The sequence below is a fragment of the Megachile rotundata genome, chromosome 10 (genome assembly GCF_050947335.1).
Source record: "Megachile rotundata isolate GNS110a chromosome 10, iyMegRotu1, whole genome shotgun sequence".
Lineage (NCBI taxonomy): Eukaryota > Metazoa > Arthropoda > Insecta > Hymenoptera > Megachilidae > Megachile > Megachile rotundata.
Window position 1 is genome coordinate 16,894,470 of NC_134992.1, and position 14,703 is coordinate 16,909,172.

At 43.7% G+C, this 14,703-nt stretch overlaps 1 protein-coding gene across 5 annotated transcripts in view; it reads left to right on the plus strand.

Annotated features, from left to right (window-relative positions):
• kcc (solute carrier family 12 member kcc) overlaps positions 1 to 14,703 on the plus strand; it is an 88,599-nt gene that overhangs the window by 61,964 nt on the left and 11,932 nt on the right. Inside the window, exon 1 of one of the 5 annotated variants that reach the window (XM_076536727.1) lies at positions 243 to 1,053. The exons of the other annotated variants lie outside the window; for them this stretch is intronic. Coding sequence (XP_076392842.1) covers positions 984 to 1,053 — 70 coding nt within the window. The 5' untranslated portion in view covers positions 243 to 983. Of the gene's footprint in view, positions 1 to 242; positions 1,054 to 14,703 lie in introns of those variants that run through there. 5 annotated transcript variants of the gene reach the window in all.

A 14,703-nucleotide genomic window follows, 5' to 3' on the forward strand; every position in this document is an offset into this window, starting at 1 on the left:
GTTCGTAACCCCTCTCGGCCTACGTCCTGTAAGCCGCGCCGGAGCAACGTCTCTGTTTCCCCGTTTTCCGCCGAGGGAAACCACTCTCCTGGTTGTCGTGGTGTCTCGCGCGTCCACCGGGTCTCCACGGTTGACCGTCTCGAAAAGTCCGACAGGGAGCAGCAGCAGGGACGTCGCGCAGGGTGTTCCCGTGGCGGCGGCGGTGGTGGTGGTGGTGGTGGTGGTGGTGGTCCGCAGCATCCGAGTCGCACGGGCAAGTCGAGAGAGCGTGCACAGGGCTGCTGACCTCGGGCCGGATCCTCTCGGGATACGTTAACTGGCTCGCGACGACATATTGGAACGCGTCGGGTTCGGTGAATCCGGAAAGTTGGCCAGGACACACCGTGTTCACCCTCGAGAGCGTAACTCGGGTGCACCTGTCGATGCGCGTTCGTGCCAATCGGAACGATCGATCCTCCCGAACGGACGCGGACTTCCGGGGATCGTCGTTCCGCCGTTAATTAGGGGAGCGTGCGCGGACGCGAGCACGACGTCGAGCGGCGCGCACCAGCGGAGCGGAGCGGAACGGAGCGACACGCCGCGGCGCGAACCAGAAGAGCCGGCTTGTGTCGGTCGCGTGCGTGGATCCTCTGCAGCCAACCGATCCTCTTTCTCTCTCTCTGCGAGAGAATCCCCGTGACCTTGTGACACCGCGACCGGAAGAGGCTCGCGTATCGCTCGACCGCCTCGACGCCGGGGCAGGAGGGATGCGGAAGAACAAGCGTTGAGGCTACACACCCTCCTCGAGAGCCGTCCGGCTCTGTCGCGTGTTCCTCCCGGCTTTTCCTCGTGTGCTCTTTCGCCGATTTAGTTCCGCCCGGTTTTTGCAGTGACACGGTGTTCCTTTAGAGGCTTCCGAGTGAAAACTCTCGACACGCTTCGAGCTACGAGTGGCAAACTTTCCCGAGCGATCTAGAGCGGAAGAGGAACGACCAGAAGACACCATGAGCGAAGGCACGTCGAAGTCGCAAGGAAAAACCGTGCCCGATGGTTCGCCAGCCCGTATGGAAGCCGGTATGATCCCCTACCGTTCGCTCGCTGCAAAATGACCTTTAACGGAATACCTCTAGTGGAACAGTCGCGCACGACAGTCGTATCCACGCAAATCGGATGCAAAACTGGTAGAGTTCATCTTGTAGCGGGCGTACGTTACGCTGTCCACGAGTAATTCTACCGGGTCTAACGAGTGTTGCTCGAACAACCTCGGCATCCTCGGTGGTAGGTCGTTCTCCGGTGTACCTGGCTCACTCTGATTAGAGATCACCAGTACTCTCTGCTTTTTGTTACGGTGATTATGTCGTGGTACTTTAATATGATTCGGTAAACGCGTCGCAAAAATTGCTCGATTAATTCCTGAACAGAATGGTCTATGTACTATAGAATATGTGCACTTGAACCATGTAACTTTTTTATTCGTAGTTGTTAAATTTGCGTCCACTTTAATTCATTCTTGCAAAAGTAGAATTTCTGTTAACTACTGAAAGTACTTTTTGATGGAACGGTAACTGTAAGACAATCTACAAATTGTGATTAAGCTCTATGCGGGTCTAGTAAGTTGACAGTCGGAAGCGGGTATACTATTGCTACACCCGTCAACTTACCAGACACACGCTGTGCATGTCAGATTCATGAACAACTAATTCTTATCGCGCAACACGATAATATCTTTTTGCGGAGAAATCGTGATACGTTTTCTTTCTTCGCGAATCTTCGACGCAAAAAACCCTACCCGAGCCACCCTGAAATAATCGAAGAACCCTCGAGCCAATTTCGAGTTCTTTATACAAACTTTCCTCGTCCACAAAGGTCAATCGACCAATCGCATTCGGAAAAATATTCGCGAGGAAACATCGATGTACTTTGATCAGCAGTTCGTGAAACGTAGCCGTCGAAACGACGACAATCAAAGGGCAAAGTTCGTCCGGCTTTCCAGTTTAAAGGTCGTCGAAAGATACTCGGACCGTAGCGAAATCGTGAGCTGAGACAGCTTTTCGTTGTGCAGGGGACGCGTTAAATTCTCGTTCGAGCCCTCCGGATAATTTTCTGGCTCGATGCTGGAGGAACTCGAAGAGAGGGTGGCTTTTTTTATGTAGACGATATAACGTCGAAACTGGGGCTCCCCGGCAGATATCGCGTTTCTGCGTCTTGATTTCAGATTCCCTTAGCTCGTAACGAACAATCCGAGAAACTTGGAACAGTCCGAGGTTTCTCCTCGCGAATTTTTATGATTCGTAACGCGTAAAATTTATTTCTTAAATTATAAGTTGGGGCGTACGCCCTACCGATATCGGATACCCGATATTTTGCACCCCAAACGGGTCGAATTGAATCAGATACCCGAAACGCGAGAAATCTCGGTTTGGATCGAACAAAATCGGACGAGTGAACTCGCAATTTAAAAATTCCTCCAGGAATTTTATTTTATGGAATCGGAATAAAGATCGAGAAGATAGATTCTTTCAGAATTTCGAAAGTATAACGAAACTAAGTCGTGCATATTTGAAAAGTACCCCAGCAGCTCGAACAGTGTTCCATTTAACGGCGTTAAACATTTCACCATGGCCCGAAGCGTGATGCTCCTTCCAAGTGTAAGAGTACCAATGCAGTTCAAACAAAGATGCTCCATTCATAATATTCAAAGGTATTCAGCGCGAAATGGGCTGGTTCTCTTAGCGTGCCTCCATAAAAAGCAGAATATTAGAGCACCATAAGAGGTAGCTACTTCAGCTTGGAAATAAGTTAACCACCCTAGGAAAGTTTCATGCGCCGTAAAGTGCACGTTGTTGCATCCCGATCTTTCCCCGTAAATATTTTAATAAACCGCCGACGTAATAACGCGTTAATCCCGCGTGCGAAAAATTTCGCCTGTAAAAGGGGATGACAACTCGTGTCCACGAAGAATCTTCGGATTACGCTCGAATCTAGGACAGCAATTTAATTTTCAGAAACGTTCTCGAGTTCGTTGCTCTCGTTCGACGTGCACGTCCGTCCGTGCGCGTGTGTGGCTGTGAGCGATGATAACGCTGCAACATCGAGCGTTATCGGAATTGGAAAGATTTACATCTTCTGCAACTTTCGTGCTTACTCGATAGAACGATTTTTGTATTGGGGGTAGGTGAAAAATTTGTAGACAGATTCTTATTATATTTGACGGTTGTTAAAATTAGAAACGCTACGTGTTATAATTACACGTTGTATAGCCACGCGTGGAATTAGCACGAACCGTATTGTCGCGTGCAGGATTGCCGCACGTGAAATTGCTAAGTACGGTATTATGTGTGAAATACTAAGCACGGTATTATTACGTGACGCACGAAATTGCTACGTGCGATATCGACAATAAAATCAGTAGTTATTTACTAGTAAATTTAGAATCGAAATGGTTGAGAAACGGTGGAAGTTAATAGTAGAAAGTAAATGTTATTCAGAAAATTTTGCGAGCTCGATAAGTAGATGGAACTGGAGCAACAATTTCAATCGAGGAAACGGCAGACCCTTTTCTGTGGTCGTCCTGGAAGTCAGCAGACTTGGAGGACGTGAAGGACTCTTCCAGTTCGAACGAAATCGAGTGGATATTTTCAAATTCAGCTCGAGTCTGAAGCAATTGGCCTGCTTTTCTTATCTCCAGTGTCCCGGTTCTTCCAGATATTCTTTTGGGACAAGAATTGGCCAGACTTCTCCGACAAGCATCTCCTTCTCTTTCCTGCGAAACGAAGAATGTGAGCCGGACACTTTGGCGAACAAGTAAAAAGTGACACAGTAACCGGGAATAATACTTTTAATGATAGTGTTGTACTCGGCTGGGTGGACACAAAGGAACTGTCTGCGAAGAAAGAGATGTCTTTTTGGTAGCAGCGTGAAAAACATTTGTAGAGAAAAGAGAAAACTTCTTTGTTAGATATCTATATAGTGGGGGTAGTATTAATATTATCACGATGGTAGCAACTTTGCTGGCCGATGAAATATTATTTCTCGAAGAAACTCTCTTTGATCATTAGTCTTACGTAAGGCAGAAGTGGCACTCTTACATAGCATTAAAAGTACTAGTTTAAGATGGAACTAAATTGAAAAAGTAGTCCCCTGCAATCCCTGAAGAAGGAAATCTTTTCACAGTTTCTCTTCGTTTCCTCGACGCTGAAAGTAGTGCAAGTATCTCGAAAGTCAGACATCTTCATGGAAGTAGCCGAAGTTCACTGGTTAACCCAGAAACTTTCAAACTGAAACGGATCATTCTAAATAACCCTTTCTTTATCGATAGCATTCGCAATCTCTCACAGATTTTAACGTTTTTCACAATTGGCAAATCTCCATTTTCTACGATTTCGTAAAACGTTGCTAGATCAATTCTAGATTAGGAATCTCGTCCATTTTTTCCGTGATAAAAGCGTCGGAAACATTTGCACGGACAACTTTCGAATCAGAAAACAGTCTTCGTGGTAAAATATCTGCGAGAAGTTTCGTAAACGACGTTGAAGAAGGTTTCCTCGGGAACTTTCGTATTCCTCGTCGTGTCCCGAAAAATATTTCGGGTCGCTTGTTTCGCTGGCTCCTCTAAATTCGCATTAACATATTACGTGTTCGGCAACTAGGATGCGACTGTGTCGTACATGCGAGAGAATACCCGTTCGTACAATTTTCACTGTACGAATATCACTGTCATATATTAAATTCTTGCACTTCGCGTCACTGATTTCGGGACATAGAAAGTTTTGCGCGATCTGTTATAAAACGGGTGGGACTACCACCCGTTGAATTGTCGCACGTGGAATTACTATTTTGGGAAGTATGATGCGTGGGATTATCACGCTTGGAATTAACGCGCGTTACGTCGCTAGTTTGGAATTGCTACAATTGGAAGTACGATGCGTGGAATTATCACGCTTGGAAGTATGATGCGTGAAATGATCACGTTTGGAAGTATGATGCGTGGAATTATTACGCTGGGAAGTACGATGCGTGGAAGTATCATACTTGGAAGTATGATGCGTGAAATGATCACGCTTGGAAGTATGATGCGTGGAATTATCACGCTTGGAAGTATGATGCATGGAATTATCACGCTTGGAAGTACGATGCGTGGAATTATCACACTTGGAAGTATAATGCGTGGAATTATCACGCTTATACAAGTTATAGAATTCTAGTTATAGAATCGCTACTCGCTATATTACATATTAAAAATGTCGCGCGTGGAATTGCTACACGCTCTATCTCCACGAAACCTACCACATATTAGAGAAAAAAGGCTGCGAACCTTCGTCAACCTTGACACTACAAGAGTCCTATTTCTCTCGTATCATTAATCGTACTCGTATCAAAGTTTAATCGTTTGTTTATGTCATTCAGAAAGGACATCCGAGAAAAAGGGTATTTCACTCTGTCGCTGTTAATCCTGGAGACAAAGGAAAATTGTTTCTCCATTTCTTTCCTTCAGGCGTAGCTTTCTTCGAAGCTGCTTAACGTACAACCGCGATAACGTAAAACATTTTAGTTGTTTTGCGCGGTAAACAACGTTAGCCTTATTTACTTGCGGTTTTGTATACGTCTCCTACCATTTCGAGTTTCTTTCTTCTCCAGGTCATTAATTAAATTGTCCTCTTTTTCCACTGTCCCCTCGATGCTCCATAAATTACACAAATAACAGCACACAAATCCCACGAAAGCGGTGGCAGGATTTTCTCGACGACACATCGTTTAATTCGTCCGTAACATTTATGGCTTATTCCATTTCGCTGTGACGGGGCTTATGCGTTGAGTAATAAGAACATTCTCAAAAACTAACAGTTACAAAATATTATTATACAGGTTGGTAGGTTGAGGATCGAAACGTGTTAATTAATTTCGTGTGTCAGTGAAACATAAATTTCTATAGAACGATAAAAGCTGATACGATCTTGAAAACGTTGCGAGTGGAATACGTTCGTATAAATTGTGTTTCCGATATTCGCTCACGGAATTTATCATGGGAGATACGATCGAAGCATATCGGATAGAATGTATCGATCGATCCGTACGAATTGGCTTGTATTCCGGATCGACGTTGCGCGAACTCACCGTAAAATAAACTCTTCCGGGCTGCTTGTTTTCTCCACTCGCAATTTCGTCGAGATCGCGCGCGTAAATTTTCGCGAATCTGCTCGTTTTCAACGTTTCTGCTCGTAAATTCCGTCATTGGACACCGGCCGCGATATTCCCGCGGTCGGTCCATCCTCGATGCTGTTCTACTTTCGAATTGTAGGCCAACGCCAAGTGGATCTTCACCGGCGTAGAACGTTCGAGCGCTTTTTCAAATTTGCATATCTACTATGAATATTATATACCCCCAACCTTTTTTATAACGCCATTCTGTCAGCGATGCTCGTTCGTTAGAACAATTCCCCACAGGTTTTATTTTCCTATCTTCGCAGTTCGTTTTCATATCTTTCTTTCACGTTTTTTTCTGAAGCTTGGAGCTCTTTTTAATTTTCGCGCTACCATTCAATGGCCGAAAGCAAAATCATTTGCATTTTTTACAGATGGTATCTAAAGATTGCTAGGTCTACAGACATCTATCTAGGAATTTCGTAGTCTATGATATCGGATTCAGTTCGACGTAGGATTCGAACGCTGGCCTCTCGGTGCAAAGCACTATCCACTTCGCCGATACCATCGATTTTGCCACACTATTTTCAAGTATTTATAGCAACCGAGTTCTATATTCAACCGGATATTATAAATATGTGTGGTATCTAATAATATTGCGAGCAACAATGCGTGTCAAAATCAATATCACGCACGTTGATTATAAACAACAGCAAGCGTCACCCTGTTTCAGATCATTTATTTTCCTACATACGTATTAGGAATTTTGCAATAACGTCAGAGATAATGTAAAAATTTTCTAAGTCACCGAGACGAACATTAATCAGGCCAACGGATTTAACGTCTAAGCGTCATTATTCCCGCGTCAACGGATCGTCAGGAGTGGTGGTTTCATCCAAGAGACAGCACTTAACAAGTTCGATTTCGACGTCAGCACGATCGAGCGTACCTGGCAGAAAATTCACGCTCTGTTCGCTCTTAATTGTCGATTATTTAAATTTCATTCGCCCTGCGAGACAAGGTTCCTCCGCTTCCGGTCTGCACCATTGTGCTCTCATCGATTCCAACCCGTACGATAAACTTACAGACATTTTTCTTCAAGAATTTTCTTACCTGTGAGACGATGTAGAAAGTTGGTTTATCAAATTTAGAAATTTCGACAAAAATTTGTCCTTGCTCGAGAATTGCAAGGTTCGCGATACCCTTAACACAGGAATCGATCAGCCACTCGAACGGTATCAAATTTGGTCCGAAGGGCCTCGCTTTTCTTTTTTGGAACTGTTTAATAAATGACAAGGAAAATTGGTCACTCTACTAGGAGGAGGACATTCGTGATTAACTTTCTAAATTCATGATTTGCGTATTTGAACGATCCATGGCGTATTCCAGGATCAGGGTGACAACTCGGAGACAGAACAATACGTTCGAACAAACATATTTGTTCGTCAACGGGAATTTAATGAGAAGCGCCTTCGAGTTAAGACGAATACAGCTGAGCAACTGCTTGCTTCCTGTCGTTGCTAATTTCGTTAGCGTCGACGATACGACGACGAACAAGACGGACCGTTTACTTCCTGTCAACCAAATTAATTTCTAATTTCTCAGGCTGCTCGTGCGAACCGTCGCTCTCATGGGTCGTACACTAATTTTGTTATATAGAGATTCGGGAATCTTGAGACGTAGTATGTCCGGGGAAAAGTCGGAGACGCGTTTCAGTTTTTTGGTATAGATCGTCGGGCGGCCACTAGTAAAACTAGTAGATCTCGAGCACAAGGTTGCCCTTGCCGTTTCGACGAGTCTACGTTACCCAGCCAGCACTTTGTTGATTCAACGAAATCTTCTTTCGGTCGAGTGGCTTTTCGCTCGATCCGCGGCAAAAACGTGTGCCGGGACTCGCGCGCGCGTTTAAACGAGATTAGGACAAGGGCAAGCGGAGGGTTAAGTAGTTTCCATTGTAAGGATGCTCCACGAAGTGACGACGTTTCTTGCTATCCGTTGCCTGCCACGCCTTCGCACACAACCAGACAGCTCACGGCCACTCTTTACGCTTAATTCGTCGGTTTTTGATGAAGCAGACAATATTTTATCCTCGAATTTCCCATCCATTAACCATCGAGATCGAGTCGACCGAACCTGCAGTTTAGGAATCGAATCTCGATTAGGCTCAGCGCGATGCTCGGAACCGTCAAAAATACTATGGAGTAATCGAAGAACGGATTAACCTTTGAACAGGGTATTTTCTCCCGGGAACATTTCGTTTTCGTTCGGAAATTTCTGCAACGACAAAGGGTTATTCGCCCATATTAATCAATCGGCTGCCAATAATTGCCAGCTGACTGTCACCGTAATAAAGTCGAACGTCTAATAATATCGTCGCGACGTCGTTTCGGCCCGTCACGATTTATCGTCCTTTCAATGAGCGGTGAAATTGGGACACCCGACCAACCGGGACACGCCCGGCATTGTTACCGCTGCTTTTAAGCTTCCACGCGTTTCTCGCGAGCGCACACACGCTCTTCGTTACAACCTTTCTACAAAGATATTTTCATGGATTGACTCTCGTCATTTTTTAACGCTCCCTTTTGAACGTGTTCAACTGTTTGACCGTGCTCTCGTTTCATGTCGAAAAAAGAAAATGTTTTCGAGCCTATGTAAAAATTCGGGATCGAATTTCCAATCTCTCGCTGGCGAATTTCGTTATGTCGCAACGGTGCACGCGTCAGGCAATACGTATCTGTACATACCAACGATGTGCAGGTATTTATCGAACACGAATGCACGGAAGTCAACACCGCGCTATATCACCGGATATTCTGTCGAGACGCGTGGAATATTTGTTGAATCACCGCGCATTTCATTTCATGGACTATATCGCCACGTATGGAATTGCTACTTCGACACGCGTGCTATATTGTCTCGGAATTTCAACGTATTAACGGTAAAGCGGTGACAATATAACGAGAGCGTGGCCTGAAAATCAAAATTTCGTTCGTCCGGCGTGCCAATTAAGAAAAGAAATATGCGGATGCATGATGACTGGTTATGACGCGAAACGAGCGTTCGTTAGCTGCAGCTTTCAGTTCTCATTCGGGTCACGTTGTATCCGGTTCGAACCGATTTGATTTAGCGGGACATACGTAAGTAATTACGCGACGAATCGTGCCGATTCTTGCGCGATAACAAAAGGAGAAGACATCGATTAAATCTACTGTGTCTCGTCTATACGTTCTTCTGCTCTTCCGCGTATGAATATTCATGCTCCCTGTATCAGCACTTTCCGACGGTATCTTTATTCAAAGAATTCTGTGCGGGTTTTCGATGTACGTTGACAAACGAACCGAAATTGTCTACTGGGTCGTGCACAATTTAAACAGTGCCTTGGTGAAAAAAACGAGTAATCGAATACATCGGAGGTGCGTTCGGTTAACCCGCGTCGCGAAGTCGCCGAAGAGAATATCGGGCCAACGGTCTGCCAACGCTTGGCAAACGTTCTCGACCAGTCGATCCCCTCGGATTTCACGATCCTGTTCGTGTTTCGTGTTCCAATTGCTCGGTTCCCGTATCTGGCTCGAATCTTCCGAAGAATCGTTCGCTGACCCGATGCTCCACTTTTCTTAAATCTCCGCGACTCTCTCGACGAAAGTTCGCAGCTAGGAACTGCGGCATTACTTTGATTCCGCTTTGTTGACCAACCAGGGCGCGACGCCGAGCGGCTGAAAACTTGCGACCGATCCCGACGAGATTCAACTTCTTCGGGGTTTCTCGATACATTCAGATTATGCCAGCGTGTTTCGAGAACTTTGCGATAAATTTATACTGTAAGAAGGCGACACTGTTTCAGACGTGTATAACTCCATATTTCTCTAGACACCTAAATCTTTACGCTCAAAGACTCCTTAGACTTCTATGTTTGGTATTCGTATTTTAGGATTAGTAATCTTCCTTTCATTGCCTCGAAAATTATTAATCCTTGAATCATCGGAAGACTAAGCCCATTCATCCACTTACTTGTTCTTCGAGTCTTTACAACGACGTACACTCGTCTATTTCTTAACGTAATTGCATGTTTCCACGAGCTGCAACTTTATCGTTTTCCAACTTAAAACGTCTCGACAGAAAGGTGCTTCGAAATAATGGAGGTTGTTTAAAAATGAGAGAGTACAATTGAAAGTACCCGATCGAGGTAGCGCGAATAAATAATGAAACGAATCGAAGAAGCAATTCGGCAGCGATTAATATTCAATCGGAACGTTGCAATTAGCGGTTTCAATTATTTACAAGGAAGACCACGGGACCGAAGTCGATGTTTTCTTGCACATTTTATCGCGACGAATAATTCGGATAATTGACTGGTTGTCATCCAGTAAATTGCTCGATAATTAATATTGTAGCGTAATCGATATTCTGTTTCCGTCATGGGTGGCAGTCGTAATCGATCCTTCTCTTCTTTCGTCCGTCGAAGAGAAGCTTCATTTACCAAACTGTTATCGATATCACGACCGTGGATACATCGTGATTACCCAGGCCACGTTCACGGACTTCCATTTGACGCGCTTTTAACGTTGATTCAACGGAGGAGGCCATAATGGAGGCAGCAAACACGATTAAAATAATTAGGGATGCATGAGACTCGATGCAATTTGTCAGCTGGAAACCGACTAAATAACCGTTTAAACAGGCGCCGCGATGCCGAGCCGCGCCGCGATTCCACCACGATGCTGTTCACGTTACAAGCTGTTCCTCATATTACAAACTCGCGTTTTATAACCTGTATAGCAAGCTCAACGCTTAAGCAAGTGCAATAAATTAGCGTTGCATTTTCGTGTGTTACTTTGCTACTCATGGAGTTGTCAGGCAGTGCATTATCATGCGTATAGTCACGACACGTAAAATTCGTACTCCGGGAATTGCAACGTATGAATTTACTATGTGTGGAGTTGCGATGCGTGGTATTTCTTATGTAGGGAATTGTGTCACAGGAATTTGGCACGTGTAGAATTGCCACGCGTGGAATTGCAACGAATGAATTTCCTACACATGGAGTTGCGATGCGTGGAATTTCTTATGTAGGAAATTGTGTCATAGAAATTTGACGCGTGTGGAATTGCTACGCGTTGAATTGCCATGCGTGGAATTGCCACGCATGAATTTCCTACGCGTAGAGTTGCGACGCGTGGAATTTGCTACGCGTGGAGCTGCAACACTGGAATTGTGCTTAGAATTGCTTTGCTAGATCACTCACATTGCAATTCGCAGAATTGTTACGTGTGATATTGTCGCTAGTATAAAAGAATATAGAAATAAACGTGAAAGATAGCCATTGAAGAAAGAGCAGATGTAATCCTTGTTGGATATTGAGAAAAGAGTTTGCATGCTTGAAAGTTACGTGAAACACAATGTGTAGACCAGTTGCTGGTTCGAGTTCTATATCAGTGTAACGTCAGCTTGCATTTACTTTTCCGTCTGCGTTCTCCACAAGACATCTTGACAGCTGTTTTTCTCTCTGTCACCTATTCTCTTCCTAGCTATTCTTCTTTGTGCAATGATATTTTAAACGTTCCGATTTATCTCGCAGATATTTCTATTTTTATCCTTCTTTATCGTTCGGCGTAATCGATTCACGATCGGAATAACAAACCTGTCTTCCACAAACAATTTCGTATTGTTTCTTCGAAGGATGAGGAAAATTCGCGGATTCGATACGTGACTGCATTTCGAGGCGAGTAGAACGAATCGTTCGATGCAAGTTTAACTTTCAATTAAAGGAATTCCATAGACTATCCGACATGATTATTCTTTCTGGATAACGAACGCGGAATATGCAGCTTACAAAGGAACAAAGAAACAAATCAGCGAGTTAATATTGACTGGCCTACTTTTTAAATTGCTCGATGCACCGTCGGTTTGTTACTTCGCCGAGGCTGTTTCGAATATTGAACCTCTCCTAATTGCTGTACACTTTTCGAGCTCGAGATCTTCTTAAGAATCTCATTATCTTTCTTCTGCTACAACAGAGCAAACACAAATGTGACTGGTCAACTTTTCCTCGAGAAAACGGACTCTCGGTCAAAGCTCTTTTGGGAACTCGATAGTTTAGATGTTTTCAAATGCTCTAAATTTTTCAATTTTCTAATTTCTGAATAACTGAATTTATAAATTTCCATTACCCAATTCTACATTCGCCAATTCCACATTTTGCCAATTCCACATTCCCCAATTCCCACTTTCCCCAATTTTTACATTCTCCAATTTCACATTCCCCTATTCCCACTTTCCCCAATTTCCACATTCCCCAATTCCACATTTCCCAATTCCCACTTTCCTCAATTTCCACATTCTCCAATTCCACATTCCTCAGTTCCACATTTCCCAATTCCCACTTTCCCCAAATTCCATATTCTCCAATTCCACATTCCCCAATTCCCACTTTCCCCAATTCCCACATTCCTCAATCCCACATTCCCCAATTCCACATATCCCAATTCTACATTCCCCAATTCCCAAATTCTCCAAGCCCCGAATTCCCAAATCCCCATTTCCCAAATTCCCAAATTCCCAATTTGCAAAGCTTATACACTCCCCAATTTCCGAATTGGAAAATGAAGTTTTGAAACGACCGAGTTGGACGTTTTCACGGTTGTAGCGGTGTTAATGCATTTGCGAGGAGAAATGGAAACGAGGTCGAAAACAAAACGTTGGCGGAAATGTCAGGCGAAAATGGACACGAAATTCAGGATCGTGTCGCCGGATTGAGACGTGCGGGCACGTAATTCGTTATTGCGGACAGAAAATGTACGTGGCCCCGGAAGTGGCGGGCGTCGATTCGACGTCGAAGCACGTCGGGACGCCTCTGCGGATCCTGCTTGCCTCTGCAGCAATCGATGCATCAATTTCGACCACTACAACGCTCCACGTGGATTTCATCCAGTCTCTTATACTTCACCGAATATCAATTGAATTTTTCAAACCTATTACTCCTCCTCTGTTACTCCCTCCCCTTTCCTCCTGGAAATGAAATCGTTTGGTACCTGCGAAATGATAAAATGGCGTTACTCGTTCTGATAGGAAGTTCGAGTGCACTGACACGAATATTAACTTAATTTTGCATCTGAAATCATCTTTACTTTTGAAACGCCCTGTACAGTTATCTGGATACACTTAATTTCTTATATTAGTTTCGAAATGTTTGTTGTAGTCTGTGATAAAAAGATTTAAGTGGAAAGTGATGTATACCTTGACGTATGAAGTATAAGGCTGATCCATTGACTTGCATCACCGAAGCAGTAGATCCACCCTATGATTAATTGCTGATCAAAGATTTTGAGCAATATATCAGCTTCTACAGCGTCGTGGTTTTTCGTCAGAAAATTGAATATCCGTAGCTTGCGCTGTTATTATAAATTGCTGGATCAATGCTTGACTCGAACTACTGCGAACTTAATCCCATTAATCTACCGCGTAATTGATAACCAAACTTTGCGAACCAGTGTGCTAGCTTCCCTGGCTTCGTGGTTCTTTCTTTTCGTCAGAGAATTAATGATTCGAATGCTCGTATTATTGTAATAAATTACAGGCTGAATGTTGGGGAAAATGGTTGACTCGAACTACTGCGAACTCGGTTGTTCTGCCAGAAGAAATTTATGAGAAATATTTCAAACGAAAAATTACGTCTTTATTTTATGCTTGACAATTATTCCGGTATACGTAATCTTATTCTATTTGAAGTCTATCTTGCATACAGTATCCTCGCCAAATGGCGCCATTAAAATACCGAAAAGTAATCGGAGATTGACCCGAACTTTTTACCAAACGATTCGATTAAATGATTGCCAACTGTGCCAAGAAGATACCGGAAATAACCGCAACAATCTTCTTTGCATTATTACGAACGATCGCGGTTTATTCGCGAATATTATACCGCGAACGTTGCAACGGCATGCTCTTATTACGGTTATCACGAAGACAACAAGTGACTACAGATAAATTTCACGTCGACTGGAAGGAAAAATGCGCGCTGTAACCGATGCATTCAGCGATATTTCCTGCGAGATTCTCACATTTCTGAGGATTCGTGTTCTGTTATCGTTGCGGTTTCCTCTGTGTACCGATCATGTATCGTTACGCGAGAAACGTTTCACTCTAGAAAATACAGATAACAGGGAACACAAGCTACGCTTTTCGTCGACCTACAAATTCTATTTTCGCTGAATTTTACTTTACTTCGTGGAATAAAGAAATTTCATTTTACCAAATTTATGAGACTAGGTCAACAGTGCCCTGGGCTCACGAAATGTATACCTCGAGCAAACTTACTCGGAGCTTATAATATATTGGGAAAACAAGAGAAAGGGAAAAAGAAAATTAAAGTTTAAATCTTTAAACGCATCGAATCGAAGAAGTTGCTATCTGATGCTTAATTTAATAGCCGATTAGACTGAAAGATTAACGGTACATGGACGCAAATACTTTTTACCATAAAATTTGCGAACGAGAAGGAACTTCGAGCAATCCAAATCTGCTTCTAAAAAAAAATTCTTCCCCGAATCTATCGAGGCAGCGACCGCTATTAAAACTTGTTAACTA